This window comes from Phlebotomus papatasi, chromosome 2 (assembly GCF_024763615.1).
Source record: "Phlebotomus papatasi isolate M1 chromosome 2, Ppap_2.1, whole genome shotgun sequence".
NCBI lineage: Eukaryota > Metazoa > Arthropoda > Insecta > Diptera > Psychodidae > Phlebotomus > Phlebotomus papatasi.
The window spans coordinates 57,206,902-57,224,269 of NC_077223.1; the positions used below are offsets into that span (position 1 = coordinate 57,206,902).

General features: G+C 34.2%; 1 protein-coding gene across 6 annotated transcripts in view; it reads right to left on the reverse strand.

Moving 5' to 3' along the window:
• Positions 1-7,151: 7,151 nt before the first annotated feature.
• LOC129801862 (PTB domain-containing adapter protein ced-6) overlaps positions 7,152-17,368 on the reverse strand; it is a 59,801-nt gene continuing 49,584 nt past the window's right edge. For 2 of the 6 annotated variants that reach the window (XM_055847250.1, XM_055847249.1), the window contains exons 5-7: positions 15,746-15,864; positions 15,322-15,613; positions 7,152-8,160 (exon numbers count right to left, since the gene is read on the reverse strand). In XM_055847250.1, coding sequence (XP_055703225.1) covers positions 8,129-8,160; positions 15,322-15,613; positions 15,746-15,864 — 443 coding nt within the window. In that variant the 3' untranslated portion in view covers positions 7,152-8,128. Of the gene's footprint in view, positions 8,161-14,339; positions 15,614-15,745; positions 15,865-17,368 lie in introns of those variants that run through there. The other 4 variants (XM_055847252.1, XM_055847251.1, XM_055847248.1 and 1 more) reach the window with 2 other exon arrangements.

A 17,368-nucleotide genomic window follows, 5' to 3' on the forward strand; every position in this document is an offset into this window, starting at 1 on the left:
CCAAGAGAATTCCCAAATTTTTTTGGGTATTTTAGTGAAAAATGCATTTTGTGCAACTATGCATGTTTCAGTACTTTTGGCCATTGTGTGTAAGCACTTTTGGCCACTTGTTTCCAAGCGAATTTTAATAAAATAACAGAAGAAATAGATTTCGAAAACTTTCACAAATACACAGCATATGTCCTATTCTTATTTAAAACCAATTTTATGTGATTATTAGAGTATTTCAAATGACTTTTTGCACATTTTCTATTTGATGTAAAATCAGTCAAAAGTCACGATCGTTTTTACTGAAATCCGCGAGGTGCGCCACGTGTAAAATGTATGGAAAAATGAATGGCCAAAAGCACTTACACAGCCGAAAAAAGTAAGCTCTTTTAGCCACATTCGATTTTCATTTAATTTGTTAGAAAATCTCATTAAGGATGATATCACAATAAAATTTAGTCAATTAAGAAATGGACTTTCACTGAATAACATAAAATATTTTCATCAATAATATGAAATAATGCAAAACAATTTCTCTTAACATTAGCAAGTTTCTTAAGAATCCCATGTTTTTTTTAGTGATTGTTTATCTTGTCGAGAATTTCTTTTAATAACTTAGAATTAATCAAGTCGATACAAAATCAAATATGGTTTTCTGAATCGTTAGATTAGAGGTCACGAAATAAGACCCATTTTCCTGTTCTAAATAAACTTGTAATTGCCTTACAATGTAATTTTACTTTAGGTGGCCAAAAGGGCTGACTCTACCCACATTCAGGCGTATTTTAAAAATGATTGCATAAATTGACTCCCAAAAGTAGGCAAACTTGCATAATTGTATGTGCATAATTCCAAAGTGCATAATGCCTGGTCTTAGTGTAGCATTTTCAGGATTTTCAGCATTTTTTGCTGAATCGGTCTGCTGGCCACTCAGCAGCTCTCGAACAAAAAGTGCTAAGCAAAAAATGGCACTGTTTAGCACTCGCAGCGGATGATGGCAGAACTAAACACTGTCGGTAGATGGCGCTGGAAACCATTTAGCAGATTTTCTCTTTCATTTTTTTTTCTTTTTCTCTCAAAAATGAAAAAATGAACTTTTGGCCCGAGACTCGGCCCGTCAAATAATTTCGTCAGCTATCTTTAAGTTTTCTGCAGAAAATATCTACTTCTACTCAATTGCGGCAACCTCAGCAAAGACAAAAACAAAGTTCATTAAAGTCTCTCACTCGATAGGGGAAAAAGACTAACTTTGACTAATCGTCACTGCGATCGCTAGTGTCACTTGAAAGGCTTGAAAGTTAGCAGAACTCGCAGCTCAAAATATATATTTTTCGGTTGTTTTGCAATCGCTGGGAAAGTGGGAAAGATATTTCTGAGCAAACAGAGAGATGAATCCAAGCAAGGGAGTTGTGACGCGTTCTCAAAGGAAGGCAGCGAAAATAGCTCCAGCAACGGTAACGTCTCAGGAAGTAACGCCAACAATTGCTAAGTCCGTGAAAAAAGAAAGTCGCTTGAGAAAGCAAGCTGCCGAAACTCAGGCAGGACCAAGCAAAATAAACAGTACAAATGATGCTTCACCTGACGTGCCAGAGGTAAAGACAACAGGGAGGCTACGCAACAGGAAGGAAAATATAGTGAATGAGGATCCAGTGCCAAAGAAAAGAGTTACATGGGCAAGAGGGAAGACTCCAGTTCAAAAAGCAGATTCTGAAATCAAAAGTCAACCTCTCCGGAAAAGAAAGAATGTTACTAAAAACAGTGAAAAACAGGATGTAGCTAAAGGGAAAGCCATTGGTAGTCGTGGAGAGGGAAAAGCACAGAAGAGGGATACATTCGAGTCAGATACCCCCCAGAAAACACCGCTGGAGGTAAATGCTCTTGTTCATCATCCACCTGCTCAGTTAAGTGAATGTGATGAAGAATTATCTGGCAAAGAAAATAAAGCAAGGCAGAATGTATCAACAAATGCTGAACCTGGTGCAAATAAAAGTGTCGAGAAGAAGCCTATTTGCAAGATTCTAGGATCAAAAGCTAATCCTGTGGCTTTGGATCAGTTGATTGTGATGGAAGATACGGCAGCAGGTGGAAGCAGCAGTGTCAATGACGTCTCCCTGAGTCAAAATGGGAATGATGGTAAAAATGCGAAGAAGAAGCGGAAGCGCAGGAGACGCATAGTTATGCCGAAGAAGGTTAGACCTAAGAAGAAAAAGACAGTGACGCAGATGAAGAAGGAGAAACTGCAATCAATATTCCAACTCGAATTCGAGAAAAAGTCAGGGATAAAAAAGAATAAGGGAAAAAAGCCACCGCAGACAGTGGAAGAGGACGGTGAGGAAATGATGAAAAAAACATAAAAAAAAAGACAAAGACAAAATCCAGGTCAGGGTGTAGGATTTGAAGTAGCAACAGGAACTCGATGAATTCTGCACGTCCTTCAATGAACTGTGCGACGAAGTGGAACAATTTGAGATGTTGGTGGAATAATTCACAAAATTCCACTTCTTTACTCTTTCTTTATTTTCCATACTTTATTTCTCAATGTTCACAAATTTTTCTGTATACCTTTTTCTATATAATTTCTGGAATCATAATTTCGTATTTTTTCATATATTTCTCTTTGTTTTCTATAATTGAGAATCTATAATCTATAATTGAAGAGAATAGATTAATAGAATCTATAATTGGCATTGAGAAGCCTCAAACTGTCTCTTATAAACCTTTAAGTAAGAAGTTTTGTTTAGATTTTTTTTTATTTGAAATATATATATGTGAAGTGTTGTAATCATTATTTTTTTTACTGCTCGAGCTCGAACTCAAACACTGAGTGAGAGAAATCTGAAAAAGTTAAAATAACATTCCGGAAATGTTAATTTTACCCTGCATTATTGATCCAAAATCGGTGTAAATATTACCCTTTTTAGGTGTATTGGGGGTTAGAGTTACCCTTTTTCATGTTAATTTTACCCTTAAAAGGTGTAAAATTAACATTAAAAAATGTTGATATATTTTTACGCCTAAAAAGTGTTAAAGTTATGAGGAAAAAAAGTTAATAGCACCCTCTTTTTTTCTCAGTGAAGAGAACAGTTATATAATAGTCTTTTAACTGCTGGAACTCCAAGGAGAGAGCAGTTTTCACAATCGACTTTTTTTCAACTTTTCACCATCCTAGCTGCTAAACGGTAAGAGATATTGACTTCCGGTTTTCGGTGACCCCCCCAGAAGTCAATACATTCTATCTAACTAACTTACTCAAATTACCCCCCACCCCTTCTATCCCCTCCAAAAACATGCTTTATGACCTTGTAAAAAATTGGCCCTGACGATTTCCTTCATTTTTGGATATGTTATGGAGGTAGTCCAGCTGAACATTTCGTCCTTAGACACCTATCACCGGAAAAATCGCCATCTTGAATTATTCAAGGTCAAAGGTCAACCAACCTGGAGGGTCTAATATTCAACGGATTTGGTTAAATTTGGATTTTTGTGAAAGGTCTTGTAATTCTGTACTCGACTGCATCGGTCGTAATCGGTGACGCATCGAGAAAGTAACGGTAATAGTCCTATTTTTAAAAAAAATACTGTTTCTCGCACTTTTTCAGTCTTTTGACCCATATAAAATTCAAACGCTAAGAGATATCAACTTCCGGTCTTCGGTGACCCCACCTCAAATGACATTGTCTCGAAATTAATCTCTTTGTTTTTACCCCTTCCCCCTTCATGCGTTCCTATCCCCCAAAAATAGGTCAAAAATGAGGTTTTTCTAATTTAAAAAAAAAAAATTGGCCCTGACGATTTCCTTTATTTTTGGATATGTTTTGGAGATAGTCCAGCCGAACATTTCGTCCTTAGACATCTATCACCGGAAAATTCGCCATCTTGAATTATTATAGGTTAAAGCTTAATTTTCACCCTATTTGTTCAATTAATTAATTAAAAGATTAATAAATTTTTGAAACCCTCTTCTTGAACAATTTTCAACTTGAAGATGGTTTTGTTATAGACAAATTTAATTCGACAATGATTTTCTATACATCAGAAAGCTTGCGAAAAGGTATATAAGGCAGAGCTCTTTCTCGGGAGTTCGAGCATCTCGCAAAGCCTCGGACGCTTTGCCACCCATTTTTCCAACTTTTCACAGTTCTGGAGCTTAAACGGTAAGAGATATCGACTTCCAGTCTTAGATGACCCCTAATAAAAAAACAAAATCTCTCGACGTTTGTTTTCCCCTCCAAAATCATGTTTTTTTCGGTTTTTCTCAAAATTGGCCCAAGCTTTTTCAATGATTTTCGGATATGTTTTAGAGGTAGTCCAGGCGAACATTTCGCCCAAACGGCCCAAACACACCTATGACCGGAAAATTCGCAATTTTGAATGATTGAAGGTCAAAGATCAACTACTTTGGAGGGCCCATTTTTCAACCGATTTGGTTAAATTTGGATTTTTTGGAGAGGTATTGAAATTCTGAACCTGGCTGCATCGGTCTTCATCGGTAAGTACCGGATCCGAAATCGGTGTAAATATTATGCTTTTTAGGTGTATTACGGGTTAAAGTTACCCTTTTTCGTGTTAATTTTACACTTAAAAAGGTGTAAAATTAACATTAAAAAATGTTGATATATTTTTACACCTAAAAAGTGTTAAAGTTACGAGGAAAAAAAGTTAGTCGCACCCCCTTTTTTCTCAGTGTAGGGTGGTGGCATTGCTTATGGCCAGTCTATACTTGTGGCCTCTTCCCAGAAATCTTCAATTTTTTCTCACAAAATGATTTCAAAGAACCACAAAATTACCAATATTTGGTGTGCTATCATTAAAGGAAAATTTTAAATTGATTTACTTTAATATTTCGGTGCAATAATAAACAATTTGAGGAAAATACCTTACTGATGCGAATGACGATTAAAAATACGTCGAATCTTTAAAATAAAATCTTTAACTAACGATCCCAAAAATTATAACAACTAAATATTGTATCTTCAATCGAAAATATTTAGTACTAGTTTTCAAAACTTTTTTCCTTAATAACTATGTTTTTATACTATTAAATTTTGATAAATTTTATAACAACAAAATATACAATTAAGATGGGGCCATAAGTTATGACCAAATTGATACAGTAGACTCTTCGATATCCGGCTGACTAGGGGACAAAATGACATTTAGGTTTTTTGAATGATCACCGGTTTTTCTATTTTGTGCTGTGTGAATTTATTATTTTCTGTCTGATAAAGAAAAAGAGAATTTTCTTCATGGTGTGCTTATGTTTCATTTTTTATCACAATTATGTATTAAAAACTTCGATACAATGTTAATAATACTTTAATTCACTCTGGACAAACTTCATGTTTAGTGAAAATAATTTTGAATATATCAACCGCCAGTGTTTGGCAGCTGTCACCCGGATATCGAAGTGCTGGATATCGAAGAGTCTACTGTAGGATTAAGGACTTGTGGCCACGGTATTTGACGTGTGGCGCCCTCACATGTGCCACTATTTTGATTTGTAGAGTTGTCAATTGTATTGTTTTTATTCAATTTTGGTGTTTTCTGGCAAAAAATTTAATGAAATTTAAGGTAAGTGATGAAATTGTAATATAAAATTGTTTATAAATAAATGTGGTGATTTCAAGATTACTCGAGAGTTGCAGATTTATCTCCAGAATTTGTATTTTATTACAGATTACCTAACTTTTGTTTTTCTCTTTTTTATGGCAATGATACCAGTAAAAAATATAAAGAAACCAAAAAGAACCGCGATATTCAACTCACAGGCATTAAGAGGCATTGATAATGCAATGACCGCAATCAGAGTATTTCAGGTGTATCATATTATCAGACCACGAAGGCTTTCACAATGCTCTTACAAAAGGAGACAGAGGGAATTATGAGGTGGGTTTTTTATGCAGTCAAATATGGATTTTTCACTGTGAAAAACGGATTGCGGGCCTCAGTAAATAAAAGGATGAGAAGCAATTAATAGTGCAATGCTACAATCATGAATAAAAACTATAGAAACTTAAGAAAAAATAATAAAAACATTTGAAACTACCTAAAATCTTTTTCTTTTCTTTTGCACTTAAAATATTTTATTTCTAAGTTTATATTGCATCATTTTACATTGTGGCCATAAGTCATTCCACGACCGGCCATAAGTTCGTAAAAGTGGACACAAGTTATGAATTTGACTTTGTTGGAAAAATCATACTTTTTCTGAGGTTTAAGGCAAATTTACTAATAAATTCACCTGGATATATCGAAAGGAGGTACTTTAAAGAAATCACAGTTGAAATTTTATCTTACTTGGTAAAAAAGAAAAGAAGCTGTGAGCAAATATGTCCTTAACCCATTCAGTCAATGTACCAGAAATACTTGAGATAGAATGTTCATATTTTGGGATTAGTTTCCTACAGATTAGTAGATAAATTTTTTGAAAAGAAAAAAATTTTTTATCTCTTAAGGAAGCGCGGGGAGCCTCTGTCAAACACACGTCTTAATGGTCACTGAATTTAAATTCTGTGCATTAATTCATTACAAACTCTATTGCTTTAGATAGAGTGACTATCCAAGAACACCAATTGGGAACTAGAATTCAAATTAGGAAAGAGGAAAGAGGCCAATTTTAACAAATTCGACGAGATGTCGTATTTTACGTCCGCCATTTTGAGCAAAAATTTTGCATGACCTTCCGCGAAGCAAGAAAATAATAACAAAATGTATTTTCATCTCTGTCGGACTATTTTTCTCAAGTAATTGAATAACTAACGTTACTAAAAATCCATTCCCGACAGCTATTCGGATAAAAATTGCCCAGAAATAAATCATCAAAAATCACTCAATTTGCGTATGATGTATAATACAATGGTAAGGAATGGGTTAATGTGGCCATAAGTAATGCCGCTACCCTAGTTACTAACCATACCAACAGCCTACATTTATGTTAGGCATTTTGATGCAATTTTTTTGTATGTTCCTGACATCGATCAATAAAAGCGATTTCCACGCCTCTAGGAGACATAGGCTGAAACTGAAATGTTCTGAAAAGTTGTTAGATATTGAATTACCAATAAATTCCTTCAAATCGTGGTTTAACAAATTGGCCAAGTTAATTGCTCACAAACTGAAAAGAAGATTTTTGTCACAAAATACCAAATAAAAAAAGAAACAAATTTGAGGAAATAGTGATAAAACTATATATTTTTTTAACACAATATTTTATAGTTTACAATATAGAATAGAGGATATGTAAGTGGTATGTATATGTTATTTTTCTTTTATTAATCGACGGTATATTTGTCTCAATATTCCTAAAGTTTTCTTTTTTCTTTCAATATAATGCATTATAGTTAATTTTACATAAATTACTCAATTACTTCCTCACTTTCTTTTTTTTTTCCTGTTTAATTATATAAATTTCCTAATTCTGTAAATAATAATAATAATGTGTGTGGTGATTGTAAACACAGAAAATAATATATAATTAATAATTTCGGGAGACACACAGTGTTGTTCGAAGTAACAATGAAAAAAAAATTACAATAGCAAAGTAGATAATAATCACTTTTGTGTCCACCCTCAACAAAAAGACTTGGAAGCACCAACATATTTTCTACTAAACATTTAAATTCATCATTCTCTTTGCCAAGGTACAAAAATATTTACAAATGGATCGAAAGGGAAGGGAGGGGGAGGGGATGGGGTAGGAGGAAAGGGTTTACTACAAAATCTACATGTTGAATATTATTTCTTATAGACAATTTTCTCCTTTCACTTTCTTTTTATATATCACGTTCTTTGATACTCTTAGTTTTCTCATTTTTCTTCCTTTCCGTTTGGAATGTCTCTTTATTTTTTTTTTTGTTGATTCTTTTTGTTTTAAAGCTAGCCTTCGATAAGAAATTCTTCTTACACAAAAAAACTCCTCTCTAATGCTGTTTTTTTTATTTTCCATCCTCTATTCTCCAGAGACAAAAAAAACTAATCAATAGGACATGAAAAAAAATATACAAATTGCCACATTGAAGAAAAATACAATTTTCGTCCTTATTAACTATCTCAATTGTGATTCCATTTAGCTCTTGGATCCTTCCTCTCATCCCTATTGAGTTATTTTCGGAGGGGATCTAAACTTTCCAACGTGAAATCATCAACCCCAAACGCTAGGCCCTTGTTTGAAGTCTGCAAATAGATTCAAAAAAAAAAAAGATAGAATTGCCTAATGTTCTAAAATTCAAAAGAAAAGACACTGATAAAGCACACTTAATTAGCTCGAAAAAAAAAATAAACAAAAAGAGACACAAAAAGGATGACTTTTCACAAACACGTAAAAATAATATGGTTTTCTTGGTGGTAAATGGCACGAAATATTTATCAAAAAGCTTTATAATCAATGAGAAATTTACCTTTGTAGGGGAAAGTGCTCATGCTCCCCACGGTCCCAAGCTTTATAATGACTAAATTTTTCCTATGTTTCTCAATAAATGTGACTCTGCAATGGATTTTAAAAACAAGACACTTTCCCCTAGTTTTTAAAATATGGATGAGATGATGAGTCACATTTATTGAAAAACAAACTAAAAATTTAAGTCATTGTAAAGCTTGGGACCGTGCACTGTGAGAGAAATCCGAAAAAGTTAAAATAACATTCCGGAAATGTTAATTTTACCCTGCAGTATTGATCCAAAATCGGTGTAAATATTACACTTTTTAGGTGTATTAGGGGTTAGAGGTACCCTTTTCTCATGTTAATTTTACCCTTAAAAAGGTGTAAAATTAACATTAAAAAATGTTGATATATTTTTGCACCTAAAAAGTGTTAAAGTTATGAGGAAAAAATGTTAATCGCACCCTCTTTTTTTTCAATGTGTAAATGTACAGCATGGCCACTTTCCCCTAAATAAATTATTTAAGAACCTGGTCAAGAATTAAATTGTGATGAATTTAATAAATTATTATAAGTAATATTTAATATACTTGTGCAGGCGTTTTTTTTTAAATAAATTTTTGTACCCAAAGTTATGCCCTAGACATACTTACGACTTAAGCCGAGAGACAGATGAATGTAATTATAATCAAAATAATGATTTAAGTAAATTGCCATCAGTTTCCCACTAAGTAAACCTTAAATCGAAAGACGAATTAGTCGGAAACTGATGGATATTCATTACAATTACGTTAACCCTCTAACAGGTGCATTCCCTGAAAAATTGAACTCAAAATTTTGAGTTTAACTGGTATTTTTCCTTTTTTGAAAATGTTGTTAAAATTTGAATTTTTTTAAAAAAATAAGCGCAAAAGTGGAAGCTCGCCTTTTCAGGGAATGTAGTACTCAATGTTACTGATCAACGGTAAAAAAATGAAAATTTTTGAGAATGGGGTTTTTGAGAAAAATTAATTTTTAAATTTTTTCAAAAAAAAACTGAAAAAACGGTTACAAAAAAACTTGAGCAGATAATACGAAAACTAGTATATCGTTTTAAAGAGTATAAAATTATCTTTCAAATAAAAAAAGAGTAAGAAGAGATCTCAACCCGTTCGCGAGATAGAGTATTTTGAAATATTTGCCAAAAATCTCAATTGACGAATGAAACGCGAGACGCCATCTTTGACGCCATGTGTCTCCGACCAGGAATTTTTTTGGGCGAAAAAAAATAGGGGTATATTATTTTATCGTGTACTTTAACATATGTAAAATTCAAAAACATCTAAGACCATGAAGGGTACTCCTATGGTGGTCTTGAGATGAATTGGCCCATTTAGTAAATTTTGCACCAAATAAAGCGAATTCATATTCACAAATTTTAATTTGTTAATGATCGACTATGTTTTCCAATGAAAAACACAATAAGGTGACTGTTGTTTATTCGTTTTGTTTAACATTTATGTCATATTTCTGGCTAATTTTAGTTAAATTAAGTGCTAACCTTTATTGATAACAGTACGTGAAGTTTTCAAATGAAATAATTATCTATTTCGTGAACAAAAAGGGTTTTTCTGAAGTGTCTGCAAACTGCAAATGCTTCAATAGGAAACCCCGGAAATTTAATTTTTTTGGAGAGATTTTCTTATTGTTTTAGATTGATGGGAAAGGAGAAAAGACCAGGAATAAGAACAAATCCTGCACTCAAGAGCAACTTACTAAAGTTTTGGAAGCCTTTCGTCGCGGTTTCACTTATACACTGTTTGTCTCCAATTAGAAATTTTCCCTTGTCTCCATTTGGATTATTTTATTTCCAATAGAAGCATTTTACACTCGCATATTTTTCTTGTATTTAAGAAGTTTTCAAATTATATCTAAAGAATTTTCACTAAACAGTAACATTCTAGTAGAGTCGAGGAGCAAATTTATGTAATTCTCTTCAGAAAAAATATGAACCTAATGTGTTGAATCTTCTGTCAAAGTTAAAGCGCCTGAAAAAGGTTTTGAATTAGGACATTTACCCTAATCTAACTGTACTAAGAATGTTATTAGGTGAGATTCTTAACAATTTCACCTACTATAATCCTAACAAAATCTCATGTCCTCCGATCGGCCCCAAACTTTGCCAGAATGTGTTTCATCACTTCCTGATCACGAATATATATGGATGGCTAAAAACCGTTCCCGACTTTCTGTCCGTCCGGCCGCTCTTTGGAGCTTAATAGCTCCCAAACTAAGAAAGCTATCGACTTGCGGTTTTCGGCAAAGGTTATATATCGGGTGAAAATTGCAACATGGTGCATTTACCCCCCACCCCCACCCCTCCTTCCGCCATTTTGAATACCACCTTTCTTTGTTTTCTTTATGGCTCCGCCCCTATGGCATCTATCGGGCTCAAATTTTAGTATGTTATAGCTGGACCTTAGAGCTTTCGCTCGATATTAAACTTAAGGTCCCCTAAACCCCCTGACCCGAGCTATAAGGGTCAAAAAAAAAAATTTCTTAAAATGGCCATAACTCCGATTCTAATTGTCAGAATTTGAAAAGTGAGGGCGTTTTGAAAAACTCTCGTGAAATTCCACTTCCCCTTCTAACATCGTAAGTTCGTAAAACCACCTCTAGGGGCGCTATTATTAAAAAAAAGAGATTTTTCAATTTTCTAAATTAAATAACTCAAAAATTTCTTTGTGCATCGGGCTGAAATACCTTTTAGATCAGGGGCATGACATTTCCTATGTTTTCCATATGTTTCTAGTGAGCCTAAAAAACTTTTGAGTTTAATAGCTGTTTTCTGTCATTGTAGAATAAATTAGCAAAAAATTCTAATACGAAATAAAAGCCAATTTAATAACGAAGAGGCAACCGAAAACCCCAAATTGGTAACCTACGTAGTTTTGGAGATATCTCGTGAAATGTGTGCGAAAACAGGGAAAAATGTACACTAAAATCGGTCGCATTTTTCAGAGCTAATGTCACCCCCCTGTTTTAGATTATATGTCCATGGATGAAATTCATTTAGTAACTTGGAAAAAAAATCAACTTTTACGAAGCTACAACATTACGAAGCTGCAAAACCTTCCCCTATGTTGTAGCCGCTGATTATACCTATCAAACAAAAAAAAATACTTAAGTCGATCCATAACCCCTGACCCGAGCTATAAGGAGTCAAAGTTCGAATATTGACCGGCCTCTATCTCCGGTTCTAATTAACATATCGACCTAAATTTTGGCTTTTTGGTTTTGTCCCGATGAGCACTTTCAGATGGAAGTTCAAAAAGTCACCGTAGGTGGCGCTACGATAGTGTCATTTCATTTCATTTCATTTCATTTTATTGAGGGGTTTTCGTCATTGTTGGCGATTCCCCTAAAACAAATTTGCGGCCGTCGCCGTCTTAGCGTTGGTGACCAGTCTCGGGGGGTGAAAACGACGGAAAACCCCCGTCATAAACTGTATAGTGTTTTTCTTTTTACATTTTTCTATTTCATTTTTTACAATTTTTTTTTTTTTTTTTTTAACAATATTTGGTGTTTGATTTGGAACAGTAACAGTTTTTTTTTTTAAAGATTTGATTTTCATAGTGTATAAAAAAATTATTTACATTGCATTGGCTTAACAGGTCACAAATAAATTTTGGGTTTCTGTAACCCCCCTCCCTTTATGAAACTACCCCCCCCCCCCCCATATCCCCCCACCCGAACCCATAGTGTCAAAATTCAATAAAATTCAAACTAATTTTTCTCAAAAACGGCTTTGTGCAAGTTAATCAAATTTTAGAGTGATGTAGTCCAGTCTATGACATTTCCAAAAAGGGGTGTAAGTAAGCTGTGGTTATAATAGAACCGGAGATATGAGGGGTCAAATTTCACGAAATTCCAAAAATCATATCTCCGGTTCTATTAGACAGATTTTGGTATGTGAGGGCTTAAATGAAAGATCTCACAAAATGCTACAACTTTCTAAAACATTTGAACTTCGTGGGACCAACACCTGGGGCGCTACAGTCGTAAAACCAATTTCAATATCACATAATCTCAATTATCTCGACTACCACTGAGCCGATTTTGATGATTACTTCGACATAATTGTAGAGGACATTTGTGTCTACCTTTCGTCCATACATCATTTTCCGCTCAGACTACGCTATCTACCCGATTTTGCCGTAAAAGTGTGAAAAAATTAACTTTTCCCATAATAACGCTTTGAAATCACTCAGATGCCAATTTGACTACCTATACTCCACCAAGACACTTAAAATAGGGTTTTAAATGGAAAGTCTCACAAAATACAACAATTCTTTCATATAGTTGAAGTTCACCAAATGAACACTTGGGGCGTTCTGGTCGAAAAAACGAGTTGAGAAACAAACAACCTCGATTATCTCGGCTTCTGATTAAGCAATGAGATCAAGTTCTACGGCTAAATTATAGAGAACATTATGGTCTACGTTTCACCCATATATCACTTTTCTGTCACTCCATCCAAATCTTTGATATTTTGGTTTAAATACAAAATTTGTATAATTTCAGGAATTTGATTCAAGATAACTGAATGGCGTACCCCAACTTCAGCTCTAAATCGAATTTGCATACATTCCGAGTTTGCTCACATTAAGAATCTCACCTACATAAGCCGGTTAGGATTATCTGTCCCTTTCAAAGTGCCCCAATTAAAAGACGCTGCACTACCCCATATTGATTACTGATCGCCTCAATAAAGGGTTCTAGAAAACCGCTCATTTTTGGTAGGAAACTTTAAACTTTTTTTTTATTTTCTAATTAAAAACTGCTTTTTACGTTCTGAAAAAGAGTTTGGCCAATGAATGGTAGTTTTGAATATATAATGCGTTTAAGATGAATTACATAATTAATTGTTCTGAGTTTTGAATCGTTTGAATTAATGGATTTACACTAATTTTGTGATAACCGGTATAATTTGGGCAACAAAAATACGTTTGCTAAAATAGCATAAATTGATCGTTAATTAAAAAGAAAATAATGTGTATTGAGCGTTAAATTTTCCATTAATTTCAATTTCCTTGCAGCAAAAATAAGTACCGTTTTGAACTTGAACCAAACTGTTCTATATAAAAAGAAATATAGTGATAAATTTGTTGTAAGTGAGACCCCACTATCGCGAGTAATTCGTAAAGTTCCTCTGAAGTCATGCAGAGGAGATTGTTGTCGGAAAATTATTAGTAAAAAACCGTTTAATATTGAAGAAAGGGACAACTATTATACAGCTTTCCCCTAACGTTCATCGGTTCCTTTACTAATCAAATTACCTGCCGTTACTTCACAAGTACCATTATGACACATTGTGAAGTGTTAATTTATATAATTCTATTCATGTTTTAAAGGCAATGACTTATATTTTGCACTCTTTATGAGGAGATACAATGATTTTCTGTCAATGTAACGCAAATTTGAAACTTGACCATATTTTCTAAATCTAATTTATTAAGGTAACAAATTAATTTTGTCTAGGGTAACGTGTGATATTTCGGGCCACTTTTTAGCACATTCAACAGCTTAAAGACTTCTCAAATTATTTTTTTTCTTTGTTGATACAAATATTTATGTTCCTTATGCTATCGCAGAATAAGATTCTGATCGAAAAATGTTGAAAAATGCTTCATTTTTTTTATACAAAATAGCAAAATATGTAAAGAAGTAAAAGTTGTATATTTCGCGACAGTTGTGTATTTAGGGACAGACAAAAGTCGCCATTATGCAAAAAAATTTCACCGAACCTGATTATTTATCTACACTCAGTCCCGGCATTATGCACTTCGAGAATATGCACATACAATTATGCAAGTTTGCCCTATTTTTAGGAGTTAATTTATTAAATCATTTTTTAAATACGCCTGAATGTATACTGTTTTGTGACGCGGGAAATTTGAAGACGCTGTGCTTATTTTTCAGTATGAAACTTTAATTTCTTTTTTCTATACGGCCGATTCATTCAAAATAAATCGCCAGCGAGTATGCAAATTTTCTCGATGCATAATGCCATTTCGCGCGTTTTTTTTTCAGTCCTGAAAATGTGCATAATCCCGGGATGGAGTGTAAGTAGGTCTAAACTTCAGTCTTTCATAAAAACTTTGTTTAAATTTCACTTGTAAAGTGACTTAAATCGAAAAAAAACTAAGCAGTTTGTGTTGACATCTGCAAAATTGACCACACTGAAGGTCTTGTAAAAAGTGAAATGTAACACTCACAGTTCACGCATATTTCACGATTTAAATTAAATAAAATTTCAGAAGTTTCATGTTTATCTGATTCGTAAAGAGCTTAATATTTCATATAGAACTTAAAAATAATTAGAAAACAAATATTTATACACTGAGAGAGAAATCCGAAAAAGTTAAAATAACCTTCCGGAAATGTATACTTTACCCTGCAATATTGATCGGAAATTGGTGTAAATATTACCCTTTTCAGGTGTATTGTGGGTTAAAGTTACCCTTTTTCATGTTAATTTTACCCTTAAAAAGATGTAAAATTAACATTAAAAAATGCAGATATATTTTTACACCTGTGGCTGTGTTAAAGTTATGAGGAAAAAAATGTTAATCACACCCCTGTTTTTCTCTCAGTGTAGCATTTTCGATGTGTCCCAAAATACCCATATTATGTCCCAAAAAGCACATTGTCCAGAAATACCACACTATACCCTATTGCAGATGTTTCAAATGCAGTTTATAGCATCCGCTAAATTAATTTTGTTGATACCTTCTAAACTAGATCAATCTTTTAAATAAAATTTCATTATCAATTATGACCTTTAACGGGTTCTTCTTAAGTATATTTTTACCACCAAGAAGTCAAAATTAGACAATCAAATTAAACGCTGCGAAGCGCCATAAAAAAAGCCAATGAAGATCGTTCTGAGGCCACAATGTGACCCTCAGACTCACCACCCGTGGAATTGAGCCCATTTGAGGGAATTTGATTGAAGAATTCGAGATGCTTGCTCTTCGAGTCGTTGGCCTTAGGGGTCGCCGAGAGGAGTTTGTCACTGAGCGAGGCACCCTCGAAGGGGCCCAAGCTGTCGCTGGCGAAGGAGCCAAAAGGATTGGCCGCATGCGATGTGGCCAGGAGATCATCGAACTGGCTTGAGATGTTGGCGAGTGTGGCCAATTGTGGCGCCTCCAGCACTCCCCCCTGCTCCCCAAAAGGATTCCTGCGTACCCCACTGTCCTCGCTCAACTACTCACGCCCCAGCCAAAAAGGGATTTGTTTTGATTTGATTTCATTTTGTTTTCGAAAGAAAAGGTGCTCTTGTCAAGTAGGATTCTAACAAAAATCAGAGACAACATTTTTTTATCTTTTAGTACTTACATCAAAGGCCACCGGGTGCGGATTGAAAGGTGCTGATCCAAATAGATCCTGACTGGAGGTATTGAGCCCTTGAGCTGGAGCACTTCTGCGCGGGGCTGCCGTTTTTGGCGGTGGTGCCACTGCAATCAAAGAAGAAAGGAGAAAAAAAAACATCGTCAATTTCCTCTGCAAATTATCATTCACCACTTGGCTATTTCCCGCCTTTTTCTCATCCAATTAATTGGAATTACAGTGATCTCCATGATCTCATTTCAATTTTTCTCCGCAGACGCATGAAGAATGCAAAATGATGGTGGATATTATTGAGTGTTGACTCTTGCCCAAGGCAATAATGACCAATTCAATTAGCTAATTATTCCAGGAATGATTTCATCTGAGAAATTCATTTGGAAAGTTTTCTATTGAAAAGCTTTGATTATACAAGTTTAAAACTTAAAGATAATCCTAGATCGATCAGTTAACGCTAGGTATAATTTTAATTGAGGAGTAGGGTTTGAAAATTCGGTTTTTATCAATTTTTGAATTGGAAGACATAATGTAGCAGTATTCAGATAAAATAAATAAATAAATGCAATTACCGCACTAGAAAACTAATGAGGTTTGGGGACGAGAGTACCCATAAAGTTTGAACAAGTTTTTTGAAAATTTAAGAAAAAATTGTTTTCCAAATTTATGTAATCTGTAATTGTTAGTTATCATACTTATTGGCCCCGAGAGGTTTTTTTCTTATTCTGGTCTAGAAATATGAAAAAAGTCACAATATCTCCAAGGAAGCAGAAAATCGAAAATACACGATTTTTGATCAAAAATATCTAAGCTCAGGAGTTAATTAGGATCCTGCAAAAAATATCCTAGATTTGGACATCCTTATAGTTTGTAATTATCCAGAAGAATCGGATTTTTATCGATTCTAGATAGTCTAAAAAAATGTTGTTTCCATGGGTACCCAGAGTCCCAAAGGAGACGAAAGAGTTAAGAAGTGTCGAATAAAATTTACACACTCTCCTTATACTAAACTTTTAATAGGATTTTGAAAATCCCAAGGTTTTTTTTTTAATTTGGGGATCCTTGGATTTAAGAATATATGTAACTACAAATCCAGAATTTCGTGTTTCTGGGATCCCGAAATTCTGTTATTTGAGGACTTCGGTTTTCAGGATCCCACTACCTTGTGGGACTCCCACATGTGGCTTTCCGGAATTTTTAGATCTTCAATTTTCGGATTTTCGATATCCCATATATGGGATTCGATATTTTTGGGATCTCGATATTTCCGGGATCCCCGAATTTTGAAGATCTTGCAATACTCGAAATTACAGGATTTTCATAACCCCGATATTTCAAATTCGGGTATTTTCGAGGCCCTTAGATTTTCGGGATCCTTGAATTTTTCAGTGTCCTAGGATAACTGAGATTCAGAATTTTACTGGGTTCAAGGTTATTCAAGGTTACAAGGTTCCGGTATTTTTAACACTTCGTAGAACCCTAACTAAAAGTGTCACGGAGGGACCAAGTGGCAGCCGCTGCCATTTATCGAATTTTACATAGTATTTTGATATTTTTACTTATATTTAAACATTCGGAGTTTTATTCAGTTCTTTTCTGGTGTCTGAATCAGAAATT